General features: G+C 44.8%; 1 protein-coding gene across 4 annotated transcripts in view; it reads right to left on the bottom strand.

The window, feature by feature from the left end:
- Positions 1-3251: 3251 nt before the first annotated feature.
- The window catches only part of irf2b (interferon regulatory factor 2b), a 76000-nt gene continuing 57957 nt past the window's right edge, over positions 3252-21294 (bottom strand). The window contains exons 5-10 of one of the 4 annotated variants that reach the window (XM_078215074.1): positions 19235-19411; positions 15373-15419; positions 13763-13889; positions 11338-11502; positions 6265-6311; positions 3252-3970 (exon numbers count right to left, since the gene is read on the bottom strand). In XM_078215074.1, the coding sequence (XP_078071200.1) occupies positions 3653-3970; positions 6265-6311; positions 11338-11502; positions 13763-13889; positions 15373-15419; positions 19235-19411 (881 nt within the window). In that variant the 3' untranslated portion in view covers positions 3252-3652. The remainder of the gene's footprint in view (positions 3971-6264; positions 6312-11337; positions 11503-13762; positions 13890-15372; positions 15420-19234; positions 19412-21294) is intronic. The other 3 variants (XM_078215075.1, XM_078215076.1, XM_078215077.1) reach the window with 3 other exon arrangements.

The raw sequence follows: 21294 nt of genomic DNA, 5'->3' as shown, positions 1-21294 counted from the left end.
GATTTCTTTCTACGCCTTTGCCTCTTGGGCTTTTATTTACTTCAGAACACTTCTGATTTTTCCTCCCGTTTTTCAAGGTTTTAATTATCTTCCGATGTTTTGAGTTGCTCTATTTTCTACCATAATGTTCTAAGATGTAGGGCGTAGTTTGGTAGGTTTTATTAGCACATTGGTAACCTTAGGTAACACATTGGTAACCTTAGGTAGCTCAGCAGTAAGTATTAACGTCTAGAAACAACATATATAGGTCCAAGCTAGGAGTTGTCTCCATGCTTGCTTCTATTCAGAGCTCTGACCAACACTACACTGAATCCTAGGTGTGGGTCATGGGTTCTCTTACATCACTGGAAGAGTCGAGCGGTATGGCTTTTTTTCTGGAGGGCTTGATGGACCAACTGAAAAGATCGAGGACACTTGCTTCGTGTAGGGGCTTCATTAAATTCTCCCAGTTTCTCAATTTCCATCACATCTGTTCACCTTCCACGCAAGTGCTTCTGACTGATGTGCCTTCTTTTTTCTTCCAACAGTTGATTTTTGACAGGAACCTCGATGTGTCCATCCTCTCTATTCACATCACGTTTCCTCCCTCCCAGAATTCCCCATGACCTTCCAAGCAGAGAAGATTGATCAGAATGTTGCCTGGGCTGGAGCGTTTCAGCTATGAAGAGAGGCTGGTTAGGCTGCAGTTGTTTTCCTTGGAGCAGAAAAGGCTGAGAGGGACCGGATTGAGGTGCACAAAATTGTGAGGGACAAAGATAGAAGGGTCATCTGGACTCGAAACGTCAGCTCTTTTCTCTCCTTACAGATGCTGCCAGATCGGCTGAGATTTTCCAGTATTTTCTCTTTTGGTTTCAGATTCCAGCATCCGCAGTAATTTGTTTTCATATTGATAAATCTTGAATTCAACATGGTAAGGACTATGTACACGGAAGGCTGCCAGGCTGTACCTAACTCAGTTACAAAAATTTTTTAAAAGCCAGACCAGGTAACGTCCTGATTTCCTTCCCTAAAGAACATTACTGAACCAGATGGGTTCTTACAACAATCAACAATAATTTCATGGTCATCAGCAGATTTTTTTAAATCCCAGATTTCTTTTGGAATTCAGATATTGAGCCCGGGGTCCTGGATCTTGACCTAGATCTCTGGATTACTAGTCCAGTGACAATACCACTACACCACTACCTCCCCTGAACATGTGATGCGAACAGGAAGGGGAATACTTTGAACAAGTGGTAACACAAGGCAAAACAACTGGAAAACATACAGAAGGAAGACCCAAGGGATGATAATATCAGAATGTGGACTGGCCTCTCAATGGGACAGCAGTACAGACAGCGAAGGATAGAAATCAGTGGAGAAAGATTCACAGTGCAGCAGCTAACCCTCGGGGCGAGGACAGATAAATGACAGACAGCTCCATATCCCTCAATATGCTTACCTGACAAAATATCTATTGATCTTGACTTTGACAGTGATTTCACTGCTTAATGCTTTAGGCTCTAAAACGTTCCTTGATCTTGACGCCTGCACCAGAGGAAATAGCTTCTCTGATTGTATCCTACTGACTACTTTTAGCACCTTCAACAACTTGATCAAATCACCCGTCAATCGTCTGGACTCAAGGGAATACAATCCACATTTATGCACCCCAAACTTGTCATTTAATCCTCTGCGCCCCTGCTGTAATCTACATTGCACCCCTCCAAGTTCATTACATTTTATCTGAGGGCGCGGTGTTCAAAATTGAACACAGTACGTACTCCAGAGAGCTCCGGCCAAGAGTTCACGAACAATTTTCCATTCATTAAAATGAATGGACAGGACACTGTGTGAGATACATAGGATTGCTGCAGGTGGGACTCCCAGCGTAGATATTTGCACAAGAGCCATTGATATATACTTGTGTCAATACCAGCAGGATGTCCTTGGTAAAATCACAACTTGCGCAGGAGGTCTCTGGTCATCTGTGTATACTTTCAGGAGGTCTCCAAATGGCAGCATGGTGGCACAGTGATTAGCACTGCTGCCTCACAGTGCCAGGGACCCGGGCTCAATTCCCGGCTTGGGTCAGTGTCTGTGCAGAGTCTGCACGTTCTCTGCATGGGTTCCCTCCAGGTGCTACGATTTCCTCCCACAGTCCGAAAGAGTGCAAATTGGCCATGCTAAATTCTCCCTCAGTGTACCCAAACAGACGCCGGAGTGTGGCGACTAGGGGAGGGCGGCACAGTGACTAGCACTGCTGCCTCCCAGCGCCAGGGACCTGGGTTCAATTCCGGCTTCGGGTGTGTGTGTGGAGTTAGCACATTCTCCCCGTGTCTGCGTGGGTTTCCTCCGGGTGCTCCGGTTTGCTCCCACAGCCTGGAAGATGTGCAGGTTAGGTGGATTGGCCATGCTAAATTGACCCTGGTGTCAGGGGATAAAAACAGTAAATATGTGGGGTTACGAGGATAGGGCCTTGGTGGAATGGTGGTCGGTGCAGACTCGGTGGGTCGAATGGCCTCCTTCTGCACTGTCGAAATTCTTTCACAGTAACATCATTGCAGTGTTAATGTAAGCCTACTTGTGACACTAATAAATAAACTTTAAAACTTAAAATTTGTTGATAATTACAAGTGGCCCCTGGGTGGGAATGAGCTTTTGAATGAAGTGACAAGTTTGTTGAGAAATTTGTGCGTTATACAGAAGGAAGAATAATGACAAGAGTCATTATTTCTAGTCACTGACGTAGAGGCTACATTTTATTGGATAGTTTATAACTGCTACAAATTTTGTAAAAAAAAATGATCGATTTACCACAGATGTGTAGATTGATGAACAAAGAAAAACAACAACAACGTTTATTTTGGTAAAAAAAAAGTTTTAAGATCTATGTTCACTTCAGAATTCAATTACCCTGAATAAAATAATCCCTTTACATACGATAAAAAAAGCTTGCTTTAGAAAAGAGATTAAAGCCCGTCCTTTTTATCAAGGCCATTTCGTGTTTTTTTTTTGCACACTGCTTGTTGTAATTTTGTGCCTGAACAAAAGAGACCAGTGAAAGCAGGCCACAAACTCCAAACCACAGGAATTTTTTCAGTTCTAAATGCATGTATTTGCCAACCGTGTGACAGAAGTTAAGTGCTAGACTAGATTTAAGGTGCAAAAAGCGGTAAAATTCAATTCTTCCTGCGTTATATACATATGCACATTCAAAAGAATATAAAAAATTTACACAATTGTCAAAAGCAGTCACATTTTTTTCTCCCCCCCCCCCCCCCTCCGCCCGCTGCCGCCGGGTTTGATAGGCACATTAAGAGTTTGTAGTTGTATCGTATTGGTCCTGCACTGAGTGCCGAGACGCGCATTCCTGACCCAGGCCTTAAAAGCCCGGCCCTTTTGCTGTCGTCAGAGCGACAGTTAAGTGCAACAGGAAAACCGAAAACATAAAAATCGTCAATAACAATGTCCTGAGTTATAATTCATGAACTGGAGATGGCAGTTGAGGCAAAAGGAACCAGGTAATTTCCAGTTCCGCAGCACATTTTTCTTTTAAGTTATATAGATATATATTTAGTCAAATAAAGTCCATCTATGTTACAGTGCAGCCGAGCCCAGTAAAAGACTTCACCAGAACAAGGAGACGTCGTTCCAAAAGAGAAAATATTCATCAGTTATTGCCTCTGGTTAAGTCTGATGTCTTCATGATGACGCTTGCACGGTTTTCCGCCGCACGGTGTTTTAAAGAAGCTTGCTGCGATGGTTCGGGCGACTTGGAGATGCTGACAGAGAGGCTGGTGCACGTGGCAGTGGTGTAAGCGAGCGCTGGCTCACATCCATTGGTTAGAGGCTTGAAGTTGCTGGATGTCGCAACAGACACAATAGGTGGAGAAAACACAGTGTTCATTCCCACGTTACTCAGAAACTCCTTCCCTTCGATGTTGCTCTGCTGCCACTGTGACTGGTCTTGGTTTGTGCTTTCACTCGCCTTAATACAAATAAACAGAGAACACAATGAGCTGCCTGCCCACAAACGGTCACTGTTCTTACGACAGACTTTCTAAACCAGAGGGTCAAACTCTCAAGGCAGATGGAATATGTTAGGGGTGCTTTTCTCTGCAAAAGGGAAGGCTGATGAGTGACCTGATATGGGGTCTTCAAAATGAAGAACGGGTGTGATAAGATTGACGGAAGACGGGAGAGTGGGGGTGGAGAGGGGAGGGGGGGGGGGGGGGGGGGGGGAGGGGGGGGGGGGGGGGGTAATTGGCCAAAAAAGAGTCGTAAGCTGGTCCCGGTGGCACAGTGGTTAGCATTGCTGCCTCGCAGCACCAGGGACCCGGGTTCAATTCCCGGCTTGGGTGACTGTCTGTCTGGGTGGAGTCTGCATGTTCTCCCCGTGTCTGCGTGGGTTTCCTCTGGATGCTTCGATTTCTTCCCACAGTCCAAAGGGTTAGGTGGATTGGTGGTGCTAAATTGCCCCTTAGTGTCTCAAGGTAGGTAGGTTAGCGGTATTAGTGGGGTAATTACATGGGGTTACGGGGATAGGGCCTGGGTGAGATGCTCTGTTGGAGAGTTAGGACAGACTCAATGGGCCGAATGATCTTTTTCTGCACTGTGGTGATTCTATGATTCAATAAATGCAGAAAGGAAGTCAGGGGAAATTTCTTCAGTTGTTAGAATGCAACAACATGGATATGGGGAATATCGTAGATGTATTTAAGAGAAAACTAGATACGGACACCAGGGAAAAAGGAATAGAAGCATATGGTGTGAGGATGAGATGGAACAGAGTGGAAGGAGGTTCGTGCGGAACACAAACAGCGGAGCCAAATGGACTGTTTCTGTCCTACTAACTTCAATAGAATTTCATACAAATTCGCTTTACAAGGTAGAATTGTCAAAGTCTCTGGTCAGGCTCACAGTAAACGTCAGGCGATCAGCTGCATCCACGATGCAGGCCTGTATGGGAACCTGCCAGAATTCCCATAATTTCAGGGAAGTCGGCCAGGTTCGTTTTTAGACTGTGTTCCACAACCCGGCCACTTTTCTGCAATCCATTTTATTTATTTATTAATGTCACGAGTAGGCTTACATTAACACTGCAATGAAGTTACTGTGAAAATCCCCTTGTTGCCACAGTCCGCTGCCTGTTCGGGTCCACTGAGGGAGAATTTAGCACGGCCAATGCACCGAACCAGCACGACTTTCGGACTGTGGGAGGAAACCGGAGCGCCCGGAGGAAACCCACGCAGACACGGGGAGAATGTGCAAACTCCACACAGACAGTGACCTGAGGCTGGCATCGAACCCCGGTCCCTGGCACTGTGAGGCAGCAGTGCTAACCACTGTGCCACCATGCCGCACTAGTGCATCCAGTGATCCTGAGCAAAATAAGAAAAGCTCTCCTCAAATTTTATGTAGTGCAATCAGTTTGACCACAGCTGGTGTAAATGAAAGGGCATATTCCGAGAAAATCCCGCCAACATGAGCAGCTGGAGAATTCCAGCCCACATTTATGAAGCCAATTTCCGTGGCAGAATTTGAACCCTCATTTCCAGAGCATTAGCCTGGGCCTCTGGATTGCGAGTCCAGTGACATTACAACAACACCACCATCTCTGGTCCCCCCGCCACATCCTCCCACTGATAAATTTGTGAGGGGAAAAAAATCAACAGGGCGGCACGGTGGCACAGTGGTTAGCACTGCTGCCTCACAGCGCCAGAGACCCAAGTTCCGATTCCAGCCTCGGGTCACTGTCTGTTTGGAGTTTGCACATTCTCCCCATGTCTGCGTGGGTTTCCTCCGGGTGCTCCGGTTTCCTCCCACGGTCCAAAGATGTGCGGGTTAGGTTGATTGGCCATGCTAAATTAGCCATTAGTGTCAGGGAGACCAGCAAGGTAAATATGGGGATAGGGCCTGGGTGGGATTATTGTTGGTGCAGGTTTGATGGGCCAAATGGGATTCTATTCTATTCTGACAGGAATGCTGCAGGAACTTAATTTTTTTGGTAAAATTGATCATTCTTGTGTGAGCCATTGAGTCCTGCATTAATTGCGATTTGCACTGGATGGGGGTGGAGAGGCTGATGACAGTTTTAGGAAAGTCACTGCTTGAGGTAAAGATGCGGTGGGTACAGGTTTCAGCAGTGGAGAGGGGACAGGATGAGCGTAAGTATTGCTGAGGTGGAAAAGTACAGGTATGACGTGATTTCAATCAATACTTCCAAATAAACTTTCTCCCTGTTCTTTGTTTTGGCTTCAAAACAGCATGTTCTTTACTGACCTCATCAGGTTCTTCATCAGTTCCGACGCTATCCGTTTCACTTTCTACTGGATAAACAAAAGTGAAAACTTGTTTAACCCAAGAGCCTTTCAGCCTCATTTTGCAAACCCATTTCACTTTCATCAAAATAACACTCATCTCTTTATCCAACAGTGCATTTGCTCCATTGTGATGTTTATTCATAGTTGTACCTTGCCTGTTACGAACAATGGCCTGTATAAAACAAGCGGCACTTCCATCAGACCCGGTTTAAAAGCTAAACTTCGAGCTATTGTTCTGAGGGCGGGTAACAGAATGGCCAAACATAGCAACGCTCCTCACAGTGCAAGTTAAACGGCACCACATGAGTTTTGAACCATTTCCTACTGGAACAGTTCATTGAGCAACAGATTTGGCTGAGGAATTTTTTTGCCAAATGTACTCAGTGGAGCTTGCCAAATGTAGATTGCAGGAGGAGGAACAAACGCTGTTCAAATGTCAAAAGTTGTATTGGAAGGTCACATCTGACTGGCTGTCATTTGGCAATTAAAAAAGAGTTCACATCCTCATTTAATGAAATGATATGATCCCAAGTCCTTGAATCTTAACTTTGCCTTTGCACAGCCATTTGCTTCCACAGCTCAATCAGGCTACGAATAGCACAGTAGAGCTGTAGGCCTTAGACTGTATACAACAGCCGATTAAAGCCCACCAACACCTCTACTTTAGAAAGAAACCATAGAAACCCTATAGTACAGAAAGAGGCCATTCGGCCCATCGAGTCTGCACCAACCACAATCCCACCCAGGCCCTACCCCCATATCCCTACATATTTTACCCGCTAATCCCTCTAATCTACGCATCCCAGGACACTAAGGGGCAATTTTAGCATGGCCAATCAACCTAACCCGCACATCTTTGGACTGTGGGAGGAAACCGGAGCACCCAGAGGAAACCCACGCAGACACGAGGAGAATGTGCACACTCCACACAGACAGTGACCCAAGCCGGGAATCGAACCCAGGTCCCTGGAGCTGTGAAGCAGCAGCGCTAACCACTGTGCTACCATGCCGCCCTTTCTCAGAAGACTAAGGAAATTTGGCATGTCAGCTACAACTCTCACCAACTTTTACAGATGTACCATCGAAAGCATTCTTTCTGGTTGTATCACAGCTTGATATGGCTCCTGCTCTGCCCAAAACCGCAAGAAACTACAAAAGGTTGTGAATGTAGCCCAATCCAAACCAGCCTCCCATCCACTGACTCTGCCTACACTGCCCGCTGCCTTGGCAAAGCAGCCAGCATAATGAAGGACCCCACGCACCCCGGACATTCTCTCTTCCACCTTCTTCCTTCGGGAAAAAGATACAAAAGTCTGAGGTTGCGTACCAATCGACTCAAGGACAGCTTCTTCCCTGCTGCTGTCAGACTTTTGAATGGACTTAGCTTGCATTAAGTTGATCTTTCTCTACACCCTAGCTATGACTGTAATACTACATTCTCGTTTCCTTCTCTATGAATGGTAAGCTTTGTTTGTATAGCGTGCAAGAAACAATACTTTTCACTGTATGTTAATACATGTGACAATAATAAATCAAATCAAACACTAGGCATTGGTTTGTATAATAGTGTTGAAGTTCTTGCTTTGTGTATTCGAACACATACTGATACACAATGTCCAGCAGTCTCCCATTTTATTTTAGCCAGTTGTCCAAAATCAGTCTGATGTTTTGTACCAGTACATCAATACTATTGGAATCCATGGGTTAGAATCCACTGGCAGGCCAGTGTGATCGGGATGCAGAGAATGATCCTTGCGCCAGATCAGGTAAGCCCAAGACTCAATTGATATTGAGCCTTGGACCACATTTAAATTGAGATCAGCAAACGGACATTATTTTCAGGCTGCTGCAGTGGTGCTGCAGATAGGTCCCAGGAGAGGGGCAGGAGGCGGGGAGAGGTGCAGTCAGGTGTACAGTATGTACAGAATACAGGGGAGGCCGTCAGGACCATAGATTGGGAACACAAAGTTCAAAAATGGAGGGCACAGAAACATAGTACCAGTTCAGACAGTAAGTCCAATTGTGAACATGATCGCAGGAAGAGATCCGAGAATTATTGAAAGAACATCCCACAACAGGGGGGAAAGATCAAGCAGTGGTGGTTCAGAACGAGATATCAGGCAGGATAGGGGGCGTAGTTTGACAAGCTCTTGGAATATGGGTAAGATTACGAATGCTACTCGGAGTAGAAGCCCATGAGGTTTTGGTGGCTTCCAATAAATTAGATGAAAAAGTTATACAAGATGCTAAGCAGCAGGAAGTGCTGGAGTGAATTTGAGGTGTACACGGAGGTACCAGATAGGGTACAAAGAGTTCTATCTTACATCTGGATTTGAATGGAAAAGATGCTTCCTGATGGAAGTTATAAGGTAAAGGCTTGTGGCAAGGGGATTTGAAGAAAATTTAGGAGACCAGGAGGTAAGGGTGGATTCACCCACAGCAGGAAAGGTTCTTTTAAAGATCTTCTTGGCTCTGTTAGCTACAAATGCCTGGGAATGCAAATCTATAGATATTAAAGCTGCCTTTTTGCAGGGGATCAGCTTCAGAGACATTTTTCTCCGTCCTCCTAAAGAGGCAGCTAACACGGGGTACACTGGAAGTTAAATAAATGCGTATTTGGGCTAAGTTTGACACCTTTCGGTAAGGTCGGTTTTGTTAAAGTTAGGCTGTTGCTAGTTGAAAGCAGATCGAGCGATGTTTTACTGGCACTATGGAGGGTGATCTTGGGCACCTCAAACTCAATTTATAGTGATGCATCCTATGCCAATTTGTGTGATGGGTTTTCAAGCGCAGGCGACCTTATAATCTTTCTTATGGGGGAAAATGGTAAATGTTGCCCTCTTGTATGGGAAACAAAGAAAATAAGGAGAGTGGTAAGAAGCACACTGGCCGCTGAGACACTAAGCCTTGTAGAGGCAGTGGACATGGATTTCTTCATATCCCAGATGCTGACAGAAATTTTGAGGTTAGGGGATTTGGGTAAAATACCCACTGAGTGTCGCATTGACAATAAGTCATTTTGGGAAAATGTGCACTCCACAAAGAGTGTAAACGAGAAAAGGTTACGAATCGACATAGCCAACTTAAGGTAAATATTGGACAATGATGAAATATTGAAAATAAATAAAATGGGATGATAGTACTTATCAATTGTCCAATTGCTTCACAAAAAGAGGCGCTAGTTCAAAGAAACTTTTGGACATTGTCAAAGAAGGTTGTATCTTTCTATAAATATATATGTTTTTTCTTCAGAGATGTATAACAAAATGGGGAAGGGCTAGGACAGTGTGTTTTCTGGAGAGACAAATTTATCAAAACTTTTTTTTCTTTAAGGAAGGGGAGTCTGTTAGGAATGGGTTAACTGCAATCTTCCACTCTCGACTTAATTTGTATGTTAATTGTTTAATAGTACTCAGCGGGATATATAAAGGGGGTGCAGGCGGCACTAGGTGTTGGGTGTGCGTATGTGGAGTGATAAAGAGAATAAAGTGAGTTTGTGAAGAAGCTGGACTTGCATCAATTATTACTGATCTGCAACTGACAGGCTTACAGATCCCAAACACCAACCAGAACAAATCATCAACAAAGCTGCATAGTAACATTCATCACATAATTATTAAAGTTCACACATTACATGTCAACATATAGTAATCATGTGAGTATGAAAATCTGTGTCATTAAAATACTTTGTAAGAATATCAACTCATTTCAGCCAAACTCTCCACACATCCCATCTCAGTGAAACCCTTCTCACCCACCAAACCCCCACATTGTAATCAGCCCATCTCTCTTTCCCCCAGCACACACCCACTACACACACACCCCCCCACACTATCACACATACTCCCCACCCCTCCCCCACAATCACACACACGAAAGGGATGGAAGCTGTGAGCCCCAAAAGTGGATTCCTCTGTCACACTGTGAGCATCCTGGTCATAAAAGGAGGGTGGATATGAAAATAGAAATCACCCACCTCAACCATGGAACAACCCCCTACCCTTACCATTGAACTCCTCGCCACCCCACCCTCCAATCCCACCACAGAACCTCCCCCCCTACACCAGGGGTAGATACCCCCAGGGAACCAACAACCCAGAAGGGCTGGAGAGATCCTCCCTTTGATTACACACAGCCACAGGATCCACTCAGAAACATCTTAGTTCCTTTGTTTTGGGGCAACGCCCATATTCATGTTGAAGTAGGGATTATGCTGTGTTTAGATTATTGCTGCATTCGCTGAGGGTGTATTGTGTTGTTAAATTGCAGCCTGAGGCTTTTTATTTGGTAACAGCCCATTGGCAGTTCAATGTGATGGGGAGTAGGAATATCCGGGCAGTTACTTCAAAGAGATGGCACCAGCGCAGTGAGCTTAATGGCCTTCTTCAGGGTTGCAAGATCCTGCAATTGTATTTTAACATGAATATTCCCTCTCTTGCCTTTAAAACATTGCTACCACTTCCTCCTCAGCCTTCTTCCCATGTCTTCACGGACAGCCTTTCAATAACCTACTCAGGGGTCGCTCTTCGGAGGGAGTGCCAGGAGTTTGTAGAGTGCGTCACAGTGACAATCTTGTCCGGTTCGCACCTGAACATCCACAAAGGTGCACTCTCCAGTGGGGAGGGGATGGGACGGGAGGGGACCAGGTCACTGGTTAGCAATCGGAGCGATCATTTTCCTTCCCTAGCCCAGCGGCACCAGAGAAAACAGTAACACCTTTTACACAGCTGCCTGGACTGAGAAGGATGAAGCCAGTAGGGCTGGTGATTGAACCTGGGAGGCTCAGTGCACTTGCACACCATGCCAACAGGGAAGCCATTTGAGACCCACTAACAATCTGCCACTTCTTCTTTGGAGTTGCGGCCATGCTTTTTTTGCAAGTATGATTTCATCTGGACTGCCGGTGCAACCTTGAGCCTTTGCTAGGCTGAAAAAAACGTTACAGCATTTTTTTTTTAAGCGTGAACGTTTCTTGTAAAACATCTGGATTAAGAAGTAACAGTATTGGATGGGTTATAAATGTAGCACGAACCTGCATAGGAGGAGACCGGGGAGATCTGTAATGGGTACAGCTGGCTTGTGCTGATGGGCTGGTCATCACATTCTGTGGTCACTTCTATCACTTGGCAGACATCTGGAGGGTTGCTGACAATCATGGGTTCTTCCAACGCACTGTGACTTGGAGAATACTTGAGTTCTTAAAAAGGAATCACATTGTATCAGGCTGTATATCAACACAGAGAGAGGTCTCGTGCAACATAAAAGGACATGTTGATATGCTTGGCAAAGAATATCACCAACTTCACACTCCCATTTCGCATCAAGGCCATGAATCCATCTACAAGGCAGCCCCCGCAGTACACAAAAACCTCAGGATGTGACTTCCGAAAATAAACTAAGGAATACTTATGCTCCCAATCATCTGAACTAGTTTACTGGCACACTTCTCGTGCAATGACAGTTGTTTCATGAGCTGTGCAGCAGTGGGACGAGGTAATGTAGGCGTCTGCAATTTACAGTAAATTCATTCAGCCCCTGTCTGCTCAAGCGAGAGTGTGAATTGGGGAATCAGGCTGAACGTCACTGTCACTGATACACGATGCTCCAGGTCTGCAAGCGAGTAAGCAGAGTTTGGAGCACCACAAACTGACCTCCCACTCCCTTTACTGCCCCGCACCCTTAACCACCACCATCTGATCCCACAGTGTGGTCTCGCTGGGCGGCACGGTGGCAGGTGGCACAGTGGTTAGCATGGCTGCCTCTCAGCGCCAGGGACCTGGGTTCGATTCCAGGCTTGGGTCACTGTCTGTGTGGAGTTTGCACGTTCTCCCCGTGCCTGCGTGGGTTTCCTCCGGGTGCTGCGGTTTCTTCCCACAGTCCAAAGATGTGCGGGTTAGGCTGACTGACCATGCTAAATTGCCACTTAATGTCAGGGAAAATAACAGAGTAAATGCATGGGGTTACGGGGATAGGGGCTGGGTGGGATTGTGGTCGGTGCAGACTCGGTGGGCCAAATGGCCTCCTCCTGCACTGTAGGGATTCTTTGATTCTTGAACCTTACTATTTTCACTCTCGATTCATGAGGAAGAGTATTCCCCAAATGAAAACTGCAGCATTCATAAAAACACCAATAAAAATTATACAACGGGTACATTTCAAGATGTGAAATCTGAATTCAGGTGGTGTCGCACATCTAACTTCCTATGTTCTGAGAAACCTCTCATTTTACAATTGGTAGCAGTCACAAAGCAACTATGGTTACCCCAGTGTTAAATTGTAAGAGAGTCCTGTGGTATTTCATCATTTGTGTGAATCATGCTGAAAACACATAATGAGTTTATTCATGCTAATCAGGACTAGCGTCGCATTAGTCAGAATCAGACTGGAACAGAGTTGCTGCAGGATGTACTATCCGACTCCACATCCAAATAACTTCCTCAAAACCCTATCATTACATTTTCTCACTGGCACATACATAACAAAGATTAGCAAGTTACAGGTGAGTGTTTTGGGGTGGCATGGTGGCACAGTAGTTAGCACTGGTGCCTCACACCAGGGACCTGGGTTCGATTCCCGCCTCGGGTCACTGTTTGTGTGGAGTTTGCACATTCTCCTCGTACCTGCGTGGGTTTCCTCTGGATGCTCCGGTTTCCTCCCACAGTCCAAAAGATGTGCCGGTTAGGTGGGTTGGCCATGATAAATTGACCCTTTGTGCCAGGGGTCTAGCTAGGTTAAAAGCATGGGGTTATGGGGATAGGGCCTGGATGGGGTTGTGGTTGGTGCAGACTCAATGGGTCAAATGGCCTCCTTCTGCACTGTAGGATTCAATGATTCTATGGGTGGCACTCATGAACTTCTCACGGGTTTAAGGTTGGAGGCACCTACAGCCCTCACAGCATTACTTGTATCTCTTATTAAATGGTGAGTTTCGAATGGCATCCTGTTACCTCGGTAAGGGTGGCTCTGACCTTTCAAAGATTCTGATCCTCACATCAATGGCATACCCGAGTAAATAGTTTCACTGCTGTGTGGTATGACACAGGCGTAAACCTATCTTCTCTGCACTACAAAGAAGCACAGCGTGGTGTGAGAAAACCCACTTGTACAGCTTCACACTCAAATTTTCCAGCATTTTCTCTTTCAGTTTCGTACTCTCAAGTGTTTACGCTGTTCTGTAGTTAACAGGTTTTCACTCATGGGTCTACACCATGTCTGTTGCCACCAATGAAGACAATACTGGTTGCCCAGAAATATTGAAACCCGATGAGTCAAGAGAGTGCTAATTCCACTGAGGTGTGGTACAATTAACCTGCTACCTCCCATGTACCAACACGTCCTCTCTTAATGTTTTGTGCCACATATTTTCCAAAGGCCGTGGAAACGTGTAATTTAATAGGAGATAATCTAGGCATTTAAACAAAGGATTTTTCTAGTGAGCTCGGTCGTATAAGACTCACCTATATGGCTGTCCACAGTGCTGTGAACTTCTACATCCTCCTTGACCACAGTATTGGAGCTTGAGTAGAGACCATCACTGTTTATCAGTATGTGATTTTCTTCAAAAGGAAAATTTGGTGCTTTCCACTACCAAAATAAAGTTAATTTTAAAAATCAGTCCGATAGTAAAAACTGCAGAATTCCCCATCAAGGAGCTATATCCCATTCATGTTATTTTAGTGAAATTTCTTTATAAGCAGCTTATGAATCACCTCCATACAGGACTATTTATATAAATCTGTTATCTCGCAATGAACTTCCTGTCAACTATTTTTTACCACTTTGCTACTTTCAATGTTCAAACCTCATGATGCTAGAGCAAAAACAGGCGCCTGCTAAAATTGTAACTGTGGCTGGCACAGAAGTGAAATAAGATGACAGATTACGGTCTAGATTTTCCAACCTTGCATTCTCCAATTCTGGGCAGCACCTAGGTGGACAAGGGCAGGAAAGTTGACCAGTGAACTCTTCTCCGGCTTGCCACCACTTCTGGGATTTTCTACACTGACTTAATGGAAGGGATAGCCCAGTGGTATTATCACTAGTCTATTAATCCAGAAACTCAGCTAATGTTCTGGGGACTTGGGTTTGAATCCCACCACAGCAGATGGTGGAATTTGAATTCAATTTTTAAAAATCTGGAATTAAGAATCTGCTGATGACCATGAAACCATTGTCGATTATCAGAAAAAACCCATCTGGTTCACTAATGTCCTTTAGGGAAGGAAATCTGCTGTCCTTACCTGGTCTGGCCTATGTGTAACAGCAATGTGGTTGACTCTCAACTGCCCTCTGAATACGGGCAACTAGGGACAGGCCAGCCAGCGATGCCCATGTCCCACAAATAAATTAAAAAAACAAGGTGACGCGCTTAGGCAACCATTTTAATTTCACCGTTGGGGAGATGAATATTATAAATCCGATACTTGTTGGACTCTCGTTCTCTCCGTGAGACTCAAGTCTTTTGCTGATATGCCCATTTTAATTTTAAAGGACAGTTTGCGGTCTATAATCCAGCTCTAGCTCTGTGCCCTGGGGATTTATTTCTTACAGTGAATGTATTTACTTTGCTACATTTGGAATATTAATAGGCCCCAAAATTTCTTGGAACACCCTCATTGCAAGCTGCAGTGTGACTGGCAATGCCAATGCTGTAGAAGATAAACGTGACTTCAATATATTTTATGTTCAATAAAATATAACGGTTCAGCATTGCCAACAAGGTGAGGAAGGAATACTGTGCATCCTACATAAATAGCTGGATCATTCCCCCCTCAGAAGACGGTGGGAGCGGAGTGTTGGAACATTTTGAAAGCACAGCTAGGTTGATTATTGATAAACAAGAGGATGAAACGTTGTCAGGAGTGGGTGGGAATGTGGAGTTGATGTTACAATCAGATCAGCCCCTTGATTTTATTGAATAGTGGAACAGGCTCGAAAGGCCTGCTCCTAATTCATGTGTACTACAAATAGGTGTGGTGGTTTTGGATTGGATTCCCAATCTCCCTGCACAGATTCAAACTACTAATGCTGCTCATTGGTAAAACACAGTAACTGTGCATCGGTTCACCTTGGCTGGTTTGCTTGTTTCTTCCTTTTCCACTTTTGATTTCTTTCCTGTGAAGAAAGATTTCACACTTCAGAACAAAAGTGATCAGTGTACGGATGCTGGCAGCTCTGAATGCAAACTGACCCCGGGGCTCAAAGCTTTTGGCAATGGGGAAGTATTCAGCTTAAATATATGCCCACAGATGAAGATTATAGGTAGCCCTTTCATATACTGTACAGCACAAGAATTAGAAACTTCATCGCATAAACTCCCACCTCTCACACACACGCTCACCTCTCGCACGCACGCCCACCTCTCGCACGCACGCCCACCTCTCGCACGCACTCACACTCATCTTTCATAGATTTTTCTTTAAAAAGGTTCTGAAACAAAATCCACACAATACCACCTTGGTTTTGCCCAGATGTAAAATACAATTTGAAGAGGTTTACGTCAATGGTTGTGTTTAGTTTAATCACTGGGAACGGTCAAAGCTTAAACACAAAGGTAACGCTGCAACTTACAATTCTGTCCCTTCTTACGGAATGGAACCTATTTCCGCTCAGAGAGGCATTGACCCATATTTTTAAATGCAGGAAAGGACACAAGTTACAGATATAAACTGACCACCCTGGAGCTGTGATTACAGACTGAACGATCATGGATGGTCAATAGTGAAAGAAAAATCCACAGTCAGGGCTAAAGAAAATGGGTACAATTAAACGCATGGCTAAAGGTAAAGAATATGGGTGACAATCAAAGCACATGAGTATAACCATAGGGTGGGATTTTACAGCGTCACTCATCCCAAAACTAAATCCTGCCCGAGGTCAACGGACCTTCCCATGGTCTGCCCCTCGCCTGCTCTGATTCCCGTGGCGGGAAGGGGGTAAGATTCCGGCCATAGAGTCATCAGGGCACTGAAGGAAGCCATTCAACCCATCTAAATAGAATTTGTATGATTAAAATGCTTGGATTCAATCAAATGCCTGAGTACAACTAAACTCCATGGCTACAGAGGGTGGAATTTTCCACCCCATCCATCACCCCCTCTCCCCGCAGTGTCTTTTCTGGCAGCAGTGGTAGCTTGTCATTGGCGGGGGCAGGGGGGGGTGGGAGCCATTTGGTCCCACTGATGCCTATGACTTTTTGCGTTGTTTGCCGGCTTCACCACCGGGGAACCTGGGGAGGGGGGAGGTGGGGGAGGGGCTGGGGAGGCTTCACCTTCGATAGGACCGGAAGATCACGCCAGTGGGAAAGGCTGGAAAATTCAGCCCAGAGACTGGAAATTAAGAGAGTTTCCCCACACAGGAACAGGCTGCCATTAAAAGCTGTTGATGTAATCATTAACCCTGTTGAAAAGAAAACTTTATGAACATTTTATAATGTCAACCCAATCAATGGAATGTGATAGTTGCCGTGTTCCTGGGTCCATTCAATGGAATGTAATTGGTCTGGGTTGAACAATGGAGCCTGTGTTATAGACTGATACCAGAGATTAGTTATGGAGAAATTTCACCCTGCTACGTAACGCAGGAACACACAAATAGTTAGAGAAACAAATAGGCCAAGGTCTATCCTAGTTTGCCTTCTTCCAACCTGGTATTCACATGTCGCAATGATAACGGAACTGCTGACTTAATCAATCTCCATCACTTGGTCTATAACAGACTGAGGCATGAGGTGAAAAAAGCCCCCACTGGTGAACAACCCTGGACATCATAGGTACAAAGTCATGTGCTTCTCCAGAGCATGTTATACTTACCATATATCATGCCACAATTTACTCACCTACTGTATTCCAAAATGTTGCTTTATTAAATAAATCTATCTCATCTATATTTAAACAAATTAGTGCTCTTCCCATCATTTCCCCAGCTAGCTTGTTCCATAGAGTTACCCCTCACCTACTGAAATAATGGATTGAATCTTAACTTCCAAAAAATGGGTGAGTTGGCATCAGGTCCAAGTTTAAACTTCTGAAATTCTGAGACAGGAACTCGATTCGCTAACAGAGGTGAGACATGGGGCAGCCGAATAAATGCAGCCTCCGTCTGAAAAGTCATTTTATTTGCAACCCAATGTTGGACAGTTTTCCCAGATCTCGGGAAAGCCAGCAGGCGAGGTGGGCTGAATCTGTGAGGTAAGCGCCTTTACAACATTGCTAATGGGCCAGTTGAGTAGTGCTTCTTCCAGCCCTGACAAGCTATCCAGCAAACCACCCCCTCCCCACCTCTGCAATTTGGATCCAAAAGAGAAAATGCTGAAAAATCTCAGCAAGTCTGGCAGTATCTGTAAGGAGAGAAAAGAGCTGACATTTCGAGTCCAGACAACCCTTTGTCAAAGCAATTTGGATGTTGCCCCACCCCAACATCTGTATCCCTGACCACCATCGAATCCCCCACACTGTCATCCCCCCAAATCCTCACAACCACCCTGTAGTTAAAAGCTGCAGGAGTTTTGGGAAACGTGTTCTTCCAAAAAACTGCACTGGTTTCATCTCTCAACGTTTCTTTTCCAGGTGAGGACGTGTCTAATTTCCACAATCATTCATCACAATCCAATCCAATCCCTCCATTCCCTCAATCATCCAGTCGCTGCCTTCCCATTAATGGCTGCAATAACTTTCCCGTACTGCAGAGATCACAACTGTGCACAATAATCATAGAATCCCTACAGTGCAGGAGGAGGCCATTAGGCCCATGGAGTCTGCACCGACCACAATCCCATCCAGGCCCTTTCCTGTAACCCCTCAGATCTACCTGCTAATCCCCCTGACACTAGGGGCAATTTAGCATGGCCAATCCACCTAACCCACACATCTCATAGAAATCATAGAAACCCTACAGCACAGAAAGAGGCCATTCGGCCCATCGAGTCTGCACCGAACGCAATCCCACCCAGGCCCTCCCCCCATATCCCTACATATTTACCCAACTAATCCCTCTAATCTACACATCTCAGGACACTAAGGGCAATTTTAGCATGGCCAATCAACCTAACCCGCACATCTTTGGACTGTGGGAGGAAACCGGAGCACCCGGAGGAAACCCACGCAGACACGAGGAGAATGTGCAAACTCCACACAGACAGTGACCCAAGCCGGGAATCAAACCCAGGTCCCTGGAGCTGTGAAGCAGCAGTGCTAACCACTGTGCTACCGTGCCGCATCTTTGAACTGTGGACGGAAACTGGAGCAATCTATGGATATTTTAAGTGGCATTATTTCAGTTCAGTATTGATCTGTTAATACATCCCAACGTTTGATTTGATTTACTCACTGCCACCAATTATAGGTTCAATTTATTATCAATGAGGATCCCAAAATCGCTTTCATTTTCCATACATATCAATTTCCTTCCATTTTAAGTAATCGTGCCCTTTTGGATTTTTTTTGTTCACCTAGTAACTTTGATTTGATTTATTATTGTCACATGTATTGGGATACAGTGAAAAGTATTGTTCCTTGCACAATATACAGACAAAACATACCGTGCATAGAGGAGAAGGAAAGGAGAGAGTGCAGAGTATAGTGTAAACAGAACATTATTAGAGAGATTGAAATAGTTAGAGTACAATTTTAAAAGCACAGAACGAGAGCAAAAGATAGAATTAGAGGGTATGTTGGGGACAGCTTGCAAGAAGTCGCCTCACTTCTTCATATTATTGAACATTTTTCCATTTATGTCATGAAATGTGGATTGATTTTTAAGGCAGGAGTCAATGTCAGAGTTCAGATAACAAATATATACCATCAAAATGTCAGACTCCTGGTTTATAACGTCAGCTGAATCTCTCCATTAAATCACAGTTTTACCACTACTCCAGCCCTCTGTTATACATTCTACATATTTGGTTTGAAAACTTAGCATTCACCAAGTACCTTTTTTATTTGGCTTTTCAGTGGCTGGTAGCATTCTGTACACCCTGTATGCATTACTCCCCTTTTTGATACTCTTGTCCTTCACTTCTTCTATGTCAGGCAATGAGTTCATGGCGCAGCGGAAATTGGCCTTCCATGTCTTAGGATCAGGCCTATCTACACCATGATGGTACTTTCCTGTCAGCCAGGAGGAAAAAACAAACAAGGGATTACAAAGTGGTAGCTGAAGATTTATTGCAGACACGTTCATTCAAGCCCTGTTGATTAAATCTAGCAAATATTAAATGGTCTTTTGCGATATATATAGGCCTGGAGGGTACTGTGCACAATGCTATTGTACAGGCTGTATCTGAGCAGCCATCTCATGGCAAGGGCAACTACACAGTGTATTGAACAAATGTTTAAGACACTTGCAACAAATTCTTCTTATTGCTAATTAATGAAGCTGTCAACAAATTTAATGGTTACTACTTCTAACATAGTGGCATTTAAAACAAGCATGTTACATACAAAAAACAACAATACCAGCAATGAATTCAAAAACAGAAAATGCTGGAAAATCTCAGCTGGTCTGGCAGCCTCTGTGGAGAAAATAGAGCCAACATTTCGAGTCAGGATGACCCTTTGTCTGAGCTGATGTCTTGTGACAATTCAACTATATGCTCTTATTTCAATTTGATTTTCACAAAAGCTGCTAATAGAGTTACAACCCAAAACAGCGACAGCTCCGAGCCTTAAATCATCGATCATTCAGACAGCCGGACTGCTTGTCATTTAAATGTTCTTCGTTTATAAAACAAATACATGGGGTCCACAGTGGTTAGCACGGCTGCCTCACAACACCAAGGACCCGGGTTCGATTCCCGGTTTGGGTCACTGTCTGTGCGGAGTCTGCACGTTCTCCCCGTGTCTGCGTGGGTTTCCTCCGGGTGCTCCGGTTTCCTCCCACAATCTGAAAGGCGTGCTGGTTAGGTGCATTGGCTGTGCTAAATGCTCCCTCAGTGTACCCAAACAGGCGCTGCAGTGTGGCAACTAGGAGATTTTCACAGTAACTTCATTGCAGCGTTAATGTAAGCCTACTTGTGACTCATAAATAAACTTAAACTTTGTTAGTAGAGACACAGAGAATAAAAGCAAGGAAGTTATAATGAATCTTTACTAAGCACTGGTTTGGCCTCAGCTGGAATATTGTGTCCAATTGTAGGCACCACACACTAGGAGGGATATGTAGGCTTTAACAAGGGTGCAGAAAAGATATACAAGAATGTTTCCGAGGTAGGAGATTTGAGTTACATAGACAAATACAAGGAGCTGAAGAAGCTGATGATCTTCAAGTGGAGAGGCTGAGAGAAGCTTTTACAGAAGAGATGTTATTTCCTCTGGTTGGAGGATCTGGAATAAGCAGTCACAGTTTCAGGATACAGGATAAGCCATTTAGGACTGAGATGAGGAGGAACTTCTTCACTCAGCGAGGGCGGTGAACCCGTGGAATTCTCTACCATAGAAGGCTGTAGAGGCCAAATCACTGAATATTTTTAAGAAGGAAACAAATAGATTTCTCTGAAAGTGTCAAGGGGGGTGATGAGAGTGTGGGAGCATAATGTTGGGACCGAGGATCAGCCATGATCATGCTGAATTCTGGAGCATGCTCGAAGTTTTGAGTGGCCAACTCCTGCTCCTATTTTCAACGTAAGGATGCAAAGTCATGAGAGGTGTAAATAGAGTAGACAGGGAGAAACTATTCCTAATAGTGGAAGGGTTAGCAACCAGAGGGTTCCACTCAAATATGAGTGGCAAAAGAAGCAACAGTGACAGGAAAAACTCTTTTCCAATGCGTGGGGTTAGCATCTGGGGTGCACTGCCCGAGGGTGTGGTGGGGGAGGCAGATTCAATCATGGCTTTCAAACCGGAATTGGAAAAGCATCTGCAGAGAAGAAATTTGTGGGATTACGGGGAAAGGGCAGGGGTGTGGGACTAGCTGATTTACTTTTGCAGTAAGAAATCTCACAACATCAGGTTAAACTCCAACAGGTCTCACCTGACGAAGGAGCAGCGCTCCG

Source organism: Mustelus asterias, chromosome 6, assembly GCF_964213995.1.
Source record: "Mustelus asterias chromosome 6, sMusAst1.hap1.1, whole genome shotgun sequence".
NCBI classification, from domain to species: domain Eukaryota; kingdom Metazoa; phylum Chordata; class Chondrichthyes; order Carcharhiniformes; family Triakidae; genus Mustelus; species Mustelus asterias.
The sequence above is the reverse complement of the archived record's forward strand: the minus strand, read 5'-3'. Positions and strand labels throughout refer to the sequence as shown.